Raw genomic sequence first — 18,725 nt, 5'->3', positions numbered from 1 at the left:
GTTAATGATGAGTCATGATTCGGTAATCATGCAAGTCATATTTTATCAATATTTTCTTACTGTATATCATTATTTCATTTTCTTGTTTAGTAGGATATCATATGCTCTATGCTCTATGGTATCACAGTTTAAAATGGTTTATAGACCTTAATTTTAGTTTTCATATGAATACACACACACTCTCTCTCTCTCTCTCTCTCTCTCTCTCTCTCTCTCTCTCTTTTTTTTTTTTTTCTGCTGAATAAGTAGATTTCTACTTTCCATAAATTATGTTCGATTGTAGGTTGGGATTAAAACATGTCATTTGGATCGTCAGCCCCCAGTCTACCAGGTGAAGTGGAATGTCTGTGGTTGGTGTCGTGGAAGGGGTATCTTCACTCTGTCACTATTTCAGCAATAGAGGAGTTCTTCGTGTATCTTCGGGAGTAAAAGGCTATCGCTCAGCCTGAGTCTTGCCTTTAAACTGAAAGGAGTAGACATTTCTACTTCGCTGGAACTTTCCCTCCTCATTTGGAGTTATGAACTTACTTGCCCTCCGTCAGAAGTGAGACCTCCTCCTTCGAACGTGGTTTGGGTTATTCAGTAGTCCTTGAAGGGTCCTCCTTACGAACCATTACGCAGGGCAAGAGATCTCCACCTAACATTAAAGATGATGTTCCTACTCGCTTTGGCTTTGGCCAAAATAGTCGGCAAACTCCATGGTCTCTCATATGACATCACCCATTCAAGGGGATTGGGAGAGGTAAGCTCCAGCTTCGTCCCTGAGTTTGTAGCCAAGACTCAAAATCCGGGAGTAGCGGATCGTAAATTCAATTCCTTCAGGATAACGAGTCTCCGTTATGTAACCGATGACCCAGATCATCTGTTACTATGCCCAGTAAGGAATTTGAGGCTCTACCTCAAAAGAATCCCAGAGTGCAATCGCTTATTGTCAGCACAGGGAGGATTTGCAGGAGGATCAATAAAATTACCATTTCTGCTGGGATTCAATAATAATGGTTGATTCAGATTCCTACATTTCTCAGAATTCTTACCTAGACCAGTCACACTGCTAGTATCACACAATTACACAGATTACTCATGCTGCTAAATGGGCTTTGCACGTATCTCTGTGGCGAGGTTTTAGGGTTTCTCCATGTTACGTGCAGAGCATGTACAGGAAAACCCTTGGTCAAATACAGTACCATCGTTGGTTCATTCTTCCACCCTTTTAAGGGATGAGTGAAATCCTTATAAATAGCGAGGGTTTGTATTTACTGCTGGAATAAATGACAAATTTGGAAGTAATTTGTATGTTTCCTAATGACACAAACCTTGAGCTATTTATACAAATTGGCCTGCTATCACCTGTCCCCAGTTAAGTCCTGCCTGCAATGAAAAGGGACGAGACAACACAGGTGTTTGTGTGAGCAGGCTGGCTGGCTACCCCTCCTTCCTTTCTGCTAACTAGCGGTAGGGAAGTTGCATCTCGCTAAAAGTCTTATTGCTAGTCTTCCAGTTTTTCTGAAAATATAATTGCTATAAATACCTTCAGGTTTGTATCGTTATGAAAAATACAAATTACAGTAGGGTCCCGAATTATGCGAGAATTTGGTCGATTAATGACCTCGTGTAAATGGAAAAATCGCGAATTTCGAAACACACAACTAACAGAAATAATTCCATTGTGGCCATGGCAACCAGCAATTTGCCTATTCAAATGTGTTTACTACCCATTTCCAATACTTTCTTTGTACTATACTGTATTTCTTTATAATATCAAATTGTTTTTGTAAATAAATAAAACATTTAATATACTTTAAAGTTCTAATAACTTTAAAAATGGTTAAAATTATAACCAGGATAGGTGTAAACACTATATATTTCCCGTTACAACACAACCCAAAATACAGACAAATTTTAATGTTTGTCATATCTATTGTATAATACAACTGGTGAATAGCAAAACCATCACTCTATAGACTAGCTTGTTGTATGATTGAAAATCCAGAATTATCAAAATAAAGGCGATTTTATATCATGCGTTTCCTAAACATGCTAAAAAGCAGAATAGAAAACGACAACCAATGTTTTGTTTACGTTTAACTCTGATCACAACGAAGAAACAGACGCATTTATACATCTGTGTTTTTGAATTGACAGCAATTTTACCAAGTATAGATTATATGTTGAATTTGTTATTACCAATGTTCTAATTATTTTTTATTAGAACTTTCAAATAAATGAAATGAATGCCATTTATGAAATGTTTTTCTTTATGATGCCGCCTGAAACGGAAACCTTCCATTTGTTTACGCTCCATCTTCGATCATAATAAACAAACGAATGCATTAAACACACATGATCTAAGTCATAACTAATGATATTACAAACATTTAGTAAACATTATGTTATTACAAATATTTTACTTACCGTATCCATATAAATTCCTAAATTCGTAGCAAAGCTGGAAATTTTTTTTTCCTTATGCGTTTAATCCACAATAGCAAACTGCCGCTAATGACAGAGTGATAACTTACGATAATTCTAAACTGTTACGAAAGATAATTGTCCTTTCCATATCCAAAATACTTTTCCTAACTTCAGTTATAAGTCAACTTGTACCCACCTCAATTATGGATCCATATGCAAAAAAGGTAAAGAAGAAAGTACTAGGCCTATTTTTAAAGTCACCGAACAATTAGGTTACCGCTATAACGTTCGATGAGAGAGAGAGAGAGAGAGAGAGAGAGAGAGAGAGAGAGAGGGATGGTTTTAAAGTACTAAACAATAAATATGATAGGTTATAACACATTGGTGTTTATGTAATATTAACTGTATAGATGGTTTGAATAAGTTAAGAAATGGTGTAAACAATTCTTTGTTATTGTATTCGCGCGGAAGCTAGACATCAGCTGATGTGATCACAGCCAAAAGTAAAACAAAAATAAGTTAGCAATACTCGATTTTTAAAACACACCCGAAATTTTACAACATAAGTACATGTTTTATTATAGCGCAATTGACATTTAAAGAGTAAAAATTTTCTGGAATAGAATGGTGTTTCCTAAAAAATAGTGGTTTGCTGACGAAATCGGTTACCGTATTTTAAGCTATGATTGAAATGGATGTATACACGGTATAATTTTTTCGTTTTGTATTTAATTGACACTTCAAGAAAACCGATTTTGGTTTCTTCATCTATTTGTAAGTATTGTATAACGAGAGAGAGAGAGAGAGAGAGAGAGAGAGAGAGAGAGAGAGAGAGAGAGAGAGAGAGAGAGAGAGAGAGAGATATTATGACGCAGAAGGTTACAGACCTAGAACAGGGGAGGATGAAGGTGGGGGGGAGTGATGAGATAGGCTGGGTGGACTCGCAGGGGAGACGGTAGGAGACGGGGGAAGGGGGGATTTGGTTGCCAGTGGCTAAAAATAGATTCTGAAAGACGGTAAAGGGAAAAACGAATCCCATCGAATAAACAGAATAAGGAAAGGGAATAAGATTCAGAGGAATAATAGATATAATGGAATGAAAATGACTAGATGGTGTTAGTTGTGATAAGAATAATTTAGATATTTGAAATAAGAGTGTCTGAGGAGGTATAGAAGGAATTCGTGATAAATATAGAGGAATATCAAAGGATACAGTTAGTTTGCATTAAAGGGTTTGTTATCGTTTATCGGCAGTGAATAGCCTAAACTTCGGTAACGAGTCGTCAATATTTTGTCATATTTTAAACAGTATACATTTGATTTGCAAACATTGGTTTTGAAGAGTAGACGGTAAAATAAAATCTAGAGAGAGAGAGAGAGAGAGAGAGAGATTTCTGCCATCAAATCTCTCTCTCTCTCTCTCTCTCTCTCTCTCTCTCTCTCTCTCTCTCTAGATTTTATTTTACCGTCTACTCTACAAAACCAATGTTTGCAAATCAAATGTATAGCCTACTGTTTAAAATATGACAAAATATTGACGACTCGTTACCGAAGTTTAGGCTATTCACTGCCGATAAACGAACCCAGTCTACTCGTGAAAACCTTGAACGCCCAGAGGGAAAAATAAGGCTTTTAAATATACTGTACTAAACAAAAATAATGCTTTAATATACCATCATTAACACTACCATTACAATTATCGTAAGGTTGGAGAAAGATAAAGATTGCCGAGAACGTAACCACATTTCTGTTTACATTTTGTCAGCTGGACTCGCACAGTTAACAGTTGATTTCATTGTTGTGGAATTTTATCCTTAAATAGGCTATTCATCATGAAATTATGTTAATGAAATGTAATGTTAATATTGTTTTGTAACATTTATTATAAATCACCGTATTTAGGGCTACCAATATACTTAAAAAGACTATAGATTTGATACATTTTGTAGTGCTTGACTCGCGAACTTTGAACAGCCTCGTGGATACAGAAAATTTATTTTCGAAAAATAGCGATCGTGGAAAAGGGGAATCGTGTAATTCGAACACGCTTAATTCGGGACCCTACTGTACTTCCAAATTTGTCCTTTTTATGCTATGAATTTTATGTATAAGAATTTGACATATACAGTACAGTACTACTATTCTTATTTTTATCCCTTATCTTTCAAGTCTTAGGAATCAAATTCTTGGAAACTTACTGTATAATTGTTATCAATATTATCAATGTGCAAGAAAATTTATGTGTAATATATCTTCTTTTCAGATTTTTTCAAAGGATTACATCAATCTTCTTTTGTCCTCATATTTTTTTGTTTTGGGAGTATTTGCACTCTCCCATGTATTTGGGTAAGTACAGTATATAGATATAATTACTGCATATTGGTTTTTACAATGAAATATTAAAGTACATAGATGATGAATTTGCATTTGTTCCTACACAAATACAATCCATTCTGCTTTAATAGGAACATAATTTCAGCTCTGCTGCAATGGTGTTAAACTTTCAACGAGGTGGCTGTAGTCGTTGGAAACTGGAGGGTAAGCCATGCTCGCCTGGCACTCGGCTGTGCACACTATTTTGATGTTTGCTGCAAAATGTACATATGTACTTCTTGCTGCTTTATCTGGCTGTTAATATTTTTGCTTTTTCTTTGCAGTTAGTATTTGTAATACATACATACATACATATACCAAAGGCACTTCCCCCAATTTTGGGGGGTAGCCGACAACAACAAGAAACAAAACAAAAAGGGGACCTCTACTCTCTACGTTCCTCCAGCCTAACCAGGGACCCAGCCGAGTTCAGCTGGTACTGCTAGGGTGCCACAGCCCAACCTCCCACATTTCCACCACAGATGAAGCTTCATACTGCTGAGTCCCCTACTGCTGCTACCTCCGCGGTCATCTAATGCACCGGAGGAAGCAGCAGGGCCTACCGGAACTGCGTCACAATCGCTCGCCATTCATTCCTATTTCTAGCACGCTCTCTTGCCTCTCTCACATCTATCCTCCTATCACCCAGAGCTTTCTTCACACCATCCATCCACCCAAACCTTGGCCTTCCTCTTGTACTTCTCCCATCAACTCTTGCATTCATCACCTTCTTTAGCAGACAGCCATTTTCCATTCTCTCCACATGGCCAAACCACCTCAACACATTCATATCCACTCTAGCCGCTAACTCATTTCTTACACCCGTTCTCACCCTCACCACTTCGTTCCTAATGGAGATTAATAATGTAGGCCTGTAGGTGTACCCTGGTAAACCTTGCTATAAATGTAGTAGGATAATGAGGAAGCCTGCAGTGGATTATCTTTCATCATCTTTAGTGTGTTTTGCATAGGGCATGTCTGTTTGCAGTCATCCCCTTGCAACTAATGAAGGCTGTGGCTTCCTCTTCAATGAGTGGAGTTTAGCCAGAAGATAACTTAAGAGATTCTTTTCCTTAGATGTGGTAATGCCCAAGCTGATGCCAAAAAAATTTATTTAGCTCCTTCATCTTCCTACTCTTCTTAACTTGTTTGTCTCCTTTGGATTCCTGTAGGGCTGGGTCCTCTGGAGGAATTTGGAAGGTGGAGTGAAGACCCTAGCCTATGCTCTGGCCTTGTTTCATTGAAAGCGGAAGACTTATCTGTTTCCTTTGAAGTTCCCCTTCAGTTTTGCATACCGACGACTAGTTGCATGATGACCTGGAGCTGCGGAAGATATAGCTTTCATTGGGCATTACTGATGTTCCGTTTACAAAGAAGCTGACGAAGGTGCTGTTTAATACCAGGACCTTGAAGCCATCCCCTGCAACACACCCTTCATGTCTCCTCACCTGTGAAAGTGTTGGGAAATAGGGCTTCAATTGATGTGTTCGCACCTGCTGTTGGAAAGGAACCTGTGATCTCTCCTGCCACAGTATCACCATTTTCTGTCCCCAAATCCTTCATTTACGAGCTCCATCCCTGCACCCCTTTATGTTTGACCTTGTTGGGCGAGCTCCATCGTAGCACCCCTTTATCTTTGACCTCCTCATATGAGTTCCATCACAGCACCCCTTTATCTTTGATCTCGTTGTATGAGCTGCGTGGCAGTACCCTTTTATCTTTGACTTCACTGTACAAGCTCCATCCCAGCACCCCTTTATCTTTGACCTCATCCTACGACCTCTATCACAACACCCCTATATCTTTGACCTCGTCGTACGACCTCCATCGCAGCACCCCTTTACCTTTGACCTCACCATATGAACTCCCTCCCAACACCCCTTTATCTTTGACCTCACTGTACGAACTCCCTCCCAACACCACTTTATCTTTGACCTCATCATATGAGCTCCATCCCCGCATCTTTTCATCTTTGACCTCGTCCTCAGCTGGTGACCCTTCGAATGATACTCCTGTCCAGAAGAAGTAGGAACCAAAGTCCAGAATGGATGTATTGTTAGATTCTCTTTAGACTTCGACTTAGCTCTCTTCACAAGAGTTGATACTTGGCTCCATACGGGACTGAGCGTGCGCACCGTCATTTGGGAGGATTGTCTCCTCCATCTTCCTCCTCCTTCTCTTGGACGGTTGAGTGACACCTCGTAGTGGTTAGCAAGCTGCCGGATGTAATGTGCAGACTGACTATCAGGATGCCAACTCCAATCTGCTACCATACATTTAAGTGAATGGCCGCATTGGTACACTTGTACTGTGTGGGCATCGCCCCCGATTTTTGATCTGGCCAAAGGGACCCAACCATATATATGTACTTTATGTGAGATTTATCTTAATGAATATTACAAAAGCTACTAGTTATTAAATGTCTAAGGAGTCTGAGTCAAGTTATTAAAGGAGTAAACAAAGCAAATGAGGAAAATTAGGTAAGGTGTCTAATCAACCTTCTTTTCAGGTTCGTAAACCCAGGGATCCTGGCAACCCAAAGGATTCTTCTCTCAGTTGATCGGGAAGTAGAGACCTCCATGGCTAAGCCCACTATTTAACGTAGTACTAGAGGCTATTATGGGGGCTGTACCACATTCTCAATCCTTTGATCCACCTGTTGGCTGCTCTCCTTCCCAGCAGATCCAAGGAGGAGTTACGAAGGCTTTGCCTTGGCGGGACCTTCATTTGGTGAGACCCCTCTCCCCTCTGAAGAGGAGTCGGGAGCCCCTTGCAGATTTGGATTCCACCAGCAAAACCAAAGGGGAAAAGGAAAGGGATCAGGCTGTCTCCCTTAAGAGAGGACAGGGCAATCTCTTTGACAGACTTTTTCTGCCACCCTCCAATAAAGGTGGCCCCACAGGAGTCTCGTCCTCCATTGCAGTATAACATATCTCAGGAAGGTAAAGGCTGTAAGGCCTTCTCTAGTGGAGGAATTCCTGCCCCAGTGCATGGAATCGAAGGACCTCTTTACCATCCCAAAGTCCTCAGCAAGACTTTCTGCGCCATAGCAAGAGAGGCGGAGGGAAGTCTCTCCTAGTACGTGTGCTAGAGTTGCCGCGTCGGGAATGTCTTGACAACTATGATCGTCCTCGGGCTCCTATGGATGAGAGCTCGGAGATGGATGAGCAATTTGGTCTTGACAGTGACCTTTTGCCAGGAGCCGCTAGCCCTAAGCTCATAGAGGCAAAGCAGGAAGAGTCTGAACATGTCTTTTGGCAGGTACTAGCTGCATTAGATCCAATAATGGGCTGCCAAACCCATCTACAGCCCCGTAGGATGGGAAAGACATGGTCTTGGACCAGGTCTATATCACTCAAAAACCACCTGAAGGATAGGGCAGCCTTGCCCTGGTCATAGTGGTTGAAAAATGCCAGAAAGGAGTGTCGCAAACTACAGTTTCTCCTGCCTCCCTCCGAGCAAGCTCGTCCTCTAAACTCATGCCACCGTTCGTGAAGAAGAGGAGGTATTATGAGATTCTGAATGAGCCTCTTCTGGGCTTGCCTCTCGATCACTCAATAATAGGCTCTCTCTCAAAGGGCGTGCCCCTTGAGAAACTAATAGGACTTTCTCTCTTACTCGGCCGCAGAGATTATCACCCAGCAAAAGTCGTGGACCTCTGGTGGGGATCTGTTGGTCACTTGATCAGATCCAAGGACTGTTCTCATGAATCCACAAGGAGGTCGATGGAAATCTTCCTCTCGTCCGGTACCAGGACGATCAAGTTCCTCTCCTACCAGGTTTTTAACCTGTGGGAGAATAACATTTTGAAGAGACGAGACTCGATCATTGAGAAGTTCCATCAGTAGCTCCCACAGGCTGAGGTCTGTAGACTGAGAAACTCCTCTTTTGTGGGGAATTGTCTCTTCGAGCCGGAAGACATCGAGTGGGTGGCTGAGAGGTGAATGAAATCCAACCAGGACTCCCTCCTCCAGAAGGCCTTGACATCATGGCCATTCCAACCTCCACCACAGAAACAGCTTTCCAAACCACAGATGAATAGGGCTAGGGCCCAAAATAGCAGGTCCCTAAAGTGTCTAAAAAGTTCTATCAAGGCAACCGTAAAGGTTGTAAGTCTTTCCAAGGAGGTAAAAGGAACGGGATCTGGCAGAGACCGATCCCGCTAGGACGGATAATCCTCCCCACATGACCACCTGTATGGGGATGCCTGCAAAGCCGCTGGCTAAGGTGGCTTTAGCTCGGGGTCGAACCCTGGATGGTCGAGGCGAGTCTTTCAGGTTATTGCGTCCCGTTTATTTGATCTCTCCCTCCACTGATTCGGGATCCAGTCCCGATAAGCTCCTATGCTAAGGGATTTGCAAAGGAGCTGGCCCTTCAGACCAAAGTCCAGACCATGTTGGAGAAGGGTGCTCGGCAGGAGGTCCTCGATCTCTCGGCCTAGAACAGTTTTTTCAGTCTAACCTTGTTCAAGATGGAGACAGTCGGCACGGTCAGACAAGCAATAAGACCGCTGGATTTCATGTGTACACTAGATCTCAAGGACGCATACTTCCAGATCCCAGTCCATCCGTCTTCCAGGGAGTATCTAAGAATCATGTTCAACCAGAAACAATACCAGTTCAAGGTACTGTGTTTTGGTCTTTCCACGGCATCCCAGGCCTTCATGAGTGTGTTCTCCCTAGTGTCTTTGTAGGCTCACAGAATTCGCATCCTTCTCCTCAGATATAGGGACAACTGGCTGATTCTAGCAGACTTGGTGGCGACCCTTCTTCAACACTGAGACGAGACTCCTGAAACTTTGCTAATATCTGGGGATCATGGTAAACCTCCAGAAGTCACTACTGCTCCCCTCTCAAAGACTGATATACCGGAGCATGATAAGACACCAAACGGCACAAAGCGTTTCCATTAGGCAAAAGAATTTGGAGGCTGAGGAAGGTAGCAGAGCCCTTCCATAGGCCACTTATTATTTCTGACCCGTCTAGTACCCTATGGGCCCCTTAGGATAAGATCCTTCCAGTGGCACCTCAAGTCCCAGTTGAATCAGGCCTCCGATTCCTGGGACACCTTAGTTCGTCTAGGGTCACAAGTACGGACGTACCCTTGTTAGTGGTTGGCATATGAGAACCTCCGCAGAGTAGTTGACCTTCTCATCCCTCCCTCGGAACTAATGCTTTTTTCGGGTGCATCAAAAGAAGGGGGCCGTCTCACATGCTGCACCACACCATCTCATGCCTGGTGTCCAAATCAGAAAGGTGCCAGCATATAAATCTCTTGGGGATGAGGGCAGCCTTTCTTGCCCTCCAACAGTTTCACCAGTTCCTGGTGGGGCACTGTGGTCTTGATGAGCGACATTACCATGGTAGTAGCCTACTTATTAAGCAAGTAAGGCGGTACCTTCTCGCATCCCCTCTTGCCATTTAGCAGTGGAGATACTCAGATGGACTGGTTTTTGTAACGTGATTTTTTTGTCTTGCGAGTTACCTTTTATATTTAAATAGCCTAATTCGTTCCAGATCCTACAAAAACGCCACATTAAATGATTATAAAAAGGATACACTCCACTAAACAGTACTAAATGTATGACAAGTACTGTATTTGGATCATTCAATAATAAATTACCTGTTGGTAACCTGTAAAAGAAGCGTATACAGTAACATAAATGTGGAACCTTTGGAGTGAGGCAATGTCCAAGAGCGAAGTGCGGGGCGGTAGAGGAGGAGGACAAATGGCGGAAAAGGTTAACAAGTGGCAGAAAACGTAAACACAACTTTACAAAACATATTTATAAATGACGGAAAACATTAACACTTAATTTTAGGAAATATTTACAAATGGCAGGAAATATTAACACAACTTTACGATAAACTTAAAATAAAATTTCTATTTTTTTTCTTTTTTTTTTTGTCTATCTGTTTGTGTTTTTTTTCTTACTTTACGTTTTGTATTTTCTAAATTTAATTACACTACATATATTCTTCATCGTTGCCACTTTTCTTTCGTTTTTTACCTCGCGCTTGGTCTGCTTCTACTAAAGGCCTCTTTTTAAGATAATCGTCCAGAGAAGGTTGTTTCTGCCTGCTTCTTAAATTTTTCCTGAAATGATAGGCAAACTTCATTACAGTACTCAAGCGCATGACCTGTGAGAATTTTATCAAGGTGTCTTTTCTACGAGAGCCACCATTTTAAAATAGTCATCTAGACCTCCCTTAATTTCTGCTGTTGTCAGTGGGTCATCCTCCTCTCCCCCGCTATACTCTTTCTGAACGACGTTCACTCGCATTGTCTCCTACTACTTCAGGTTATCCGTTGTAAGTTCCTCTTGGTGCTCCTCGATAAGCTTATAGATGTCGGCCTCTTCAACTTCCAGACCCATGGACTTCCTGTGTGTAATGATCTCTGCAACTTCATATTGAGCAACAGGTTCAGGATAGTCAACATTTTCGGAATAGACTTCAGCTTGGTCTGCGTGGAAGCTCTTGATATCTCGTGCGGAGACGGTATCAGGACACAGCTTCTTCCATGCAGAGTTCAAGGTGCGCCTCGAAACCTCCTGCCAAGCTTGATCAATGATTTAGAGGCATATGACAATATCAAAATGGTCCTTCCAAAATTGACGAAGGGTGAGGTTTGTGCTCTCTATAATTTCGAAACCTCTCAAAGAAATATTTCGTATGAAGCTTCTGAAAATTTTAAATCACTTGCTGGTCCATGGGCTGGAGGAGAGGGGTGGTGTACGGTGGAACACAGAGAACCTTGATGAAAGAATATTCTGCTACGATATCTTACTCAAGGACAGGAGGGTGAGCTGGGGCATTGTCCAGCACCAGCAGACATTTCATAGGGTGGAGCTTCTCTTCCAAATGCTTTTTCACAATCGGGCAGAAACAAATATTTATCCACTCGATGAACGGTTCGTCTTGCTACCCAGGCTTTTTCATTAGCCCTCCACAACACATGAAGCTTTTCCTTAGTGACTGTGGGTCTTAAGGCTTAAGGAGTATCAAAGTGATACACCAACAGGGGTTTCACCTTGCAATCCCCACTGGCATTTGCACAGAGTGCAAGGGTAAGCCTGTCTTTCAGAGGCTTATGCCCGGGTAGCTTGTTTTTTCTGCTGTGATGTACGTTTGATGAGGCCTTTTTTTCCGAAAAAGCCCAGTCTCGTTGCAATTGAAGACTTGCTGGGGACTGAAGCCTTCCCGGACAGAACTTGTCGAACGTCTTTACAAAGGCTTCAACCGCTTTCGTGTCTGAGCTTGCAGCCTCCCTATGACGCACCACCGAATGAATGCCTGAGCATCTCTTAAATTTTTCAAACCACCCACGAGAAGCCTTGAACTGCTTCGATGTTCCCTTTCCTGCGTCGGCTTTGGCCTGAGAATGCACGAGATCAACAAAAATGGCGCTGGCTTTTTGGCAGATTATTGCTTCGGTGATAGTGTCTCCAGCCATTTCTTTGTCCTTCATCTAGATAAGCAGCATTCTCTCCATCTCGTCTTGGATGTGGCGCCTCTTATTGGAGAAAACAGTTACGCCCTTAGAAAGTGTTGCTGCTTTGATAGCCGCCTCCTGCTTCAGGATCGTTCCTATCGTAGACTGATTTCGGCCATATTGCTAAGCGATCAGACTTAACTGCATGCCAGCCTCGTATTTCTTGATTATTACCATCTTCATCTCCATGGAAAGCATCATTCTCTTCTTTCCTTTGACATCAGCAACTTTCTTGGGACCCATGGCTAATAATGTAACGTAATATCATACACGATACAGTACAATTGTTACGAAAGGAAAATCACAAACACAAAGTTAATGGGAATGACACCGTTGCCGAAACAAAAAGACATAGGGACGCCAATGCGTAGGTGCATGATGGGATTCAGTACAGTAGATGTTGACCAATAGAAAAGCAGGATCTTATGGTGGTACCTAGCATCTGAGTAGGGAGATAACCAATGGGAGTGCGGGAGGATGGTAGCGATTTTAAGGGCTGGCAATGTGCAAATTTTAAAATCTGTTTCAGACACTGTTGTGCTCTCGCACCATACCTCCTTTCGTTGTCTGAAACATTTTTCGTGATGCGAGTCGTAAAATTCGTTGCATCTTGTTTCGCAGAGAGAAAATTTCATAAGCAGATTTCTTTTGTGTCGAGAGGTTTGCCTGTAAATGTGTACGCATTTCCCTCATTCTGTCTGATGAGAAAAGTCCTTAACCAAGTCAGAATGAGTAAGAATTTATCAATAACTCGAATAGCACTGCTGTGGCATCACGCAGAGTGGTTCTTGGACCTTCTGCAGCTCCTGACATAGCTTCCAAGGGAGCTTCCTCCACGATATGATATATTCAAACATCCACATGATGCCAACATCTTCCTCAAAGCCGTAGCTTCGCTTCGGCTTCGTGCTTGGAAACTGTCCAGCATCTTCTGTCCGAGATGCAGAAAGAATGTCTAAACACCTCAAACGGTCTTCAGCGTTGGTCTACCAAGCTAAGTGGTCTGTTTTCTGTGGCTGGTGTCATGGAAGGGGTATCACTCCCATTGATGCCTAAATCCCAGCAATAGCCAAGTTCCTTGTACACCTTTGGGAAGAAATGCTCCTTGGTTTCGGCAGTCAAAGGCTACCGCTCATTATTGAGTCTCACCTTTAAACTGAAGGAAGTACATACATACATATATATATACCAAGGGACTTCCCCCAATTTTTGGGGGTAGCCGACATCAAACAAATGAAACAAAAAAGGGGACCTCTCCTCTCTCCTCTCTACGTTCCTCCCAGCCTGACAAGGGACCCAACAGAGTTCGGCCGGCACTGCTAGGGTAACACAGCCCACCTTTCCCCGCCATGCACCACAGATGAAGCTTCATAATGCTGAATCCCCTACTGCTGCTACCTCCGAGGTCATCCTAGGCACCGGAGGAAGCAGCAGGGCCTACCGGAACTGCGTCACAATCGCTCGCCATATATTCCTATTTCTAGCACGCTCTCTTGCCCCTCTCACATCTATCCTCCTATCACCCAGAGCTTTCTTCACTCCATCCATCCACTCTAACCTTGGCCTTCCTCTTGTACTTCTCCCATGAACTCTTGCATTCATCACCTTCTTAAGCAGACAACCATTTTCCATTCTCTCAACATGGCCAAACCACCTCAACACATCCATATCCACTCTAGCTGCTAACTCATTTCTTACACCCGTTCTCACCCTCACCACTTCGTTCCTAACCCTATCTACTCGAGATACACTAGCCATACTCCTTAGACACTACATCTCAAACACATTCAATTTCTGTCTCTCCGTCACTTTCATTCCCCACAACTCCGATTCATAGATCACAATTGGTACAATCACTTTCTCATACAGAACTCTCTTTACATTCATGCCCAACCCTCTATTTTTTACTACCCCCTTAACTGCCCCCAACACTTTGCATCCTTCAATCACTCTGACGTACTTCTGCTTCCACTCCTCCATTTGCTGCAACAACAGACCCCAAATACTTAAACTGATCCACCTCCTCAAGTAACTCTCCATTCAACTTGACATTCAACCTCGCACCACCTTCCCTTCCCGAACATCTCATAACCTTACTCTTACCCACATTAACTCTCAACTTCCTTCTCTCACACACCCTTCCAAATTCTGTCACTAATCGTCCAAGCTTCTCTTCCTTGTCTGCAACCAGTACAGTATCATCCGCAAACAACAACTGATTTACCTCCCATTCATGGTCATTCTCGTCTACCAGTTTCAATCCTCGTCCAAGCACTCCAGCATTCACCTCTCTCACCACTCCATCAACATACAAGTTAAACAACCACGGCGACATCACACATCCCTGTCTCAGTCCCACTCACCAGAAACCAATCGCTCACTTCATTTTCTATCCTAACACATGCTTTACTACCTTTGTAGAAACTTTCCACATCGCTTCCCTATCAACTCTATCATACGCTTTCTCCAGATCCATAAACGCAACATACACCTCTTGTAGATATTTTTTGCTCGTTGGAACTTTCTCTCCTCATACCAATTTATGAGATTACTTATCCCTAGTCGGAAGTTAGATCTCCTCCTTGGAACGTGGTTTGGGTCCTTCAGTCTCTGAAGGGTTCCCCCTACGTACTTATATGCCAGGCAACAGATCACCACCATACCCTGAAGACGGTGTTCCTACTCACTTTGGCTTCTGTCAAAATTTAGTGAACTGCATGGTCTATCATACATCATCTCCCATTCAAGGGGATGGGGAGAGGTAATACTTGTATGTCCCTGAGTTTATTGCTAAGACTCAAAATCCAAGGGTATCGAATCCTAGATTCGGTTAATTTAGGAACAAGTATCTTCGTTCTGTAACCTAAGATTCAGATCATCTGGTACTTTGCTTAGTAAGGAGTCTTAGGTGTTACCTTAAAAGAATAGCAGCAGCTCGCCCCCGCGTGTTGGCACTCTTTGTCAGGACGGGGAAGGTCAATAGGAGGGTCTCGAAGAACACAATCTCATCTTGTATTCACAGAGTCATTGACCTTGCACTTAATCCTGACCATCTTCCACAATGACGACTGAGAGTTCTTGACGTCAGGGGCATTACAATGTCCCTGGCATTCAAAAAGAACTACTCTGTGGCGCAGGTACTGCAAGCGGACGTGTAAAAGCGTTGGACAACCTTCATCGCCCACTACCTGCAAGACGTAACTCACAGGAGCATAGAAACATTTTCTATTGGTCCTGTGGTCGCTACACAAAAGGAGGTCTAAACACCTCAAGCTTGTTGATGGAGAAGTAGCAGAGGGTTGAAGGCTGAGGTTACCCGGGTTAGTCTGCAGTGAATGAGTAGAATGACTGGCTTCTTTCTTTCCTTCACCTTTTCCTCTGGGGAATCAGCACCAGAGTACTCAGCACAGCTGACCTCACCTTTCTACAGGTAAGATTTATTTCACTTGCGTAACCTAAGTATAGAACTAATACTTGTTGCATCCCCAACACCTCTAGCATGGGGCTTATTGGGTAGTCTTAGTACTCTCAGATTCCTATAACTCGAGGTCTTATTACTAGACCAGCCACATTGCTAGTGTCACAAACACACAGCTTCCGCAGGCCGCTAAGTCGTGCAGTGCACAATAATTTTAGCGAGGTGCGGTAACCGCCTATGATCTACATCTTAGGGGAGAGAACCCCGGGTCAAATGTTAAGAGCCAGTTGGCACGGGACTTCACCCCTCCTAAGAGGTAAGTCATCCCCAATAAATTGCGAAGGATTTGTATAGTGTTGGAATAAATGACAAATATGAAAGAATTTTGTATTTTTTCTAATAGAAATCTGGAGCCATTTATACAAATTGGCTGGCCAGCCCTATCCCCCTAGAAAGTCATGATCGAAAGCCAAGTGGGTTCTCAGCCCAGGTGTGTGAGTGAGCTGGGTGCCCAGCTACCCTGACTACCTCTCCCCACAAATTAGCGGTATTGTAGTGTAGTTTGCACCTTGCTAAAAGTCTTATGGCTACCTTTCAGTTTTGCTGAAAGCATAATCCCTATAAATAGGTACAGGTTTGTATAGTTAGGAAAAATACCAATTACTTCCAAATTTGTCATATTACTTTAAAGATTTTTGCATTTTGGTTGTAGTATTGAAAATTACTATTATTAGTCTTTGAAATTGTCAAATCCAACGTTATGTTATGACAAATACATTAAATCTTCTTTGGGTGATTCAAGTAAAATATGTGTATGCCCACAAGCAATTAGCCGGAGTTTGTTTAGTTAAAGAGTTGTATTTCATATATTAGGAATACCAGAGAATTTATTTTTTAAAAGTACAGTACAGTAGTACGAATCTGTTTTCAGGAACTTATACCGTGCTTTTAATTTTTTCAGTCCTATCATCTCTGGGTTAGTACCTGCTTCAGTGCCATTTGAATCATATCATCTTCACTTAATGAAAGGCGACAAAGAGAAGAAAGATTACATCATTAATTATGGGTTCACATCCTACGACCTTGTTTGTCTGGTTGTGTGTGCATTGCTGGGAGTCTGGTATTTGTTGAAAAAAGTAAGTGCAATTGCGTATCAACGTTCAGAAAGAACCAAAATATATACGTACCTCTATTTGTTCCTTTTATAAGCCATGCGAGATGTGATTAAAAAAATAAGGTTGTCCCTACACAAATATAAGCCATCAGCCTCAAATAGGGGTATGGCTTCAGCAAAGCTTGAATTCCAATTAAGATTTTAAAGAGGTAATTATAGTTGCCTGTTGGGTGGAACAACTCTCATTTTGACTTTGGCTACCGGACACAGACGTATTTCTCAGCATCCTTATCTGGTTGTTTTAATCTTGCTATTTCTATTAGATTGAATAAATTCTCTTACAGATAGTCGTATTTGAGGAATATTAATGGAAGAATCCTAGGATATACTGTGTTTACTGATAACTGCAATTGTTTTACAGTTTTCTGTGATAACCAACATTATTTATCATACTTGCTCTTGTAGGCAGAACAAAAGCCTCAGACATGTCCTTCCACTCACATTTGTTTATGGTCTTTCAATGCCAGTCTATGCTCGCAAATTTTCTAGTTCATCAATCCATCATCATCTCTTCCTTCCCCCGACTACTTTTGCAATCTCTAGGGACCAATTCTGTTATCCTTAATGTCCATCTATTATCTGTCATTCTCATTGTATGTCCTGCCTATGTCCATTTCTTTTTCTTACATGTTGTTAGAATATCCTCTACTTTAGTTTTCTCTCATATCTATGTTGATCTTTTCTATCTCGTAGTCTTATTCCCATAATTATTCTTTCCATAGCTGTCCAAGTTTCTGATGCATAGGTTAATACTGGTAGGACCATCTGATTAAATAGTGTGCGAGTGTGACAGTGTGAATGAGTGTGACAGTGTGAATGAGTGTGACAGTGTGAATGAGTGTGACAGTGTGAATGAGTGTGACAGTGTGAATGAGTGTGACAGTGTGGATGAGTGTGACAGTGTGGATGAGTGTGACAGTGTGGATGAGTGTGACTGTGTGTGTGTGTGTGTTTGTGTGTGTGAGTGAGTGAGAGAGTGATAATAAGGGCTATACAAACTGCTTGGAAACTGTGATGTCCTATAACATATTGCTGCTTATGTAATATTCATTATGAAGATGTTTCGAATATGTTAAAGAAGATTGTATATACAACACTGTTATTTGTACTGTATGTGTGCATAATCTCAATACGGTAGCATCACTTTGAGATCAGCTGAAGCCTAAGAAAAGTAAAACGAAAGTAATTGTTGATTATTGAAATGCTCTTGAAATGGAAAAATAGAATAAAAACATGCTTTAATAAACCATAATTAAACGCAATAATGTCTAATGAAATATGAAGGCTTAATAATGAACTAAAAAGGAAATATTGTATGAAGCTTTAAAATTATCTACCCGTACACACACAGAAAGAGAGTGAGAACGTATTCGTATGGTAACTTAATAATAAAGGCTATAAACGAACTGTATGAAAACCATGACATCCTGTAGCATATTGGTGCTGATGTAACATTCATCATGAAGATATTTCTAATAAATTAAGAAATTATATAAAAATACGATTTTTTGTATGTGCGCAGTCACTCGATACGGACTAAGGGAAGGCCAATATTTCTTTATTAACATACGGAATGATTTGCCAATAAATGTGTCTCAGATTGTAAGGGTGGGCTGGTTTTTTGAGAAAGGACTGTAATAATTCTGTCCAGTTTGCCTGCCACTATGATGAAAATCAAGATCATTCTATGCTCTCAGTTCCATATAGCGGATTGGGCTTACACAGTCAGGCTTCTGTCATCACTGTTTTTGGAATTTACTGTTCAGAGATCCATATAGTATTTGAATAAAGCTTCTAGTATTTATGGTTAGGACTGCTGTGTCTGACATTTTAAAACTACCTGCACGTCCATGC

The 18,725-nt window shown here is 41.8% G+C and overlaps 1 protein-coding gene across 1 annotated transcript in view; it reads left to right on the top strand.

The window, feature by feature from the left end:
• The window catches only part of LOC137619504 (minor histocompatibility antigen H13-like), a 75,561-nt gene that overhangs the window by 26,373 nt on the left and 30,463 nt on the right, over positions 1-18,725 (top strand). Inside the window, exons 3-4 of the mRNA XM_068349596.1 lie at positions 4,676-4,758; positions 16,659-16,833. Coding sequence (XP_068205697.1) covers positions 4,676-4,758; positions 16,659-16,833 — 258 coding nt within the window. The remainder of the gene's footprint in view (positions 1-4,675; positions 4,759-16,658; positions 16,834-18,725) is intronic.

This window comes from Palaemon carinicauda, chromosome 26, assembly GCF_036898095.1.
Source record: "Palaemon carinicauda isolate YSFRI2023 chromosome 26, ASM3689809v2, whole genome shotgun sequence".
Taxonomy (NCBI): Eukaryota; Metazoa; Arthropoda; class Malacostraca; order Decapoda; family Palaemonidae; genus Palaemon; species Palaemon carinicauda.
This window is presented reverse-complemented; position numbering and strand designations above follow the sequence as displayed.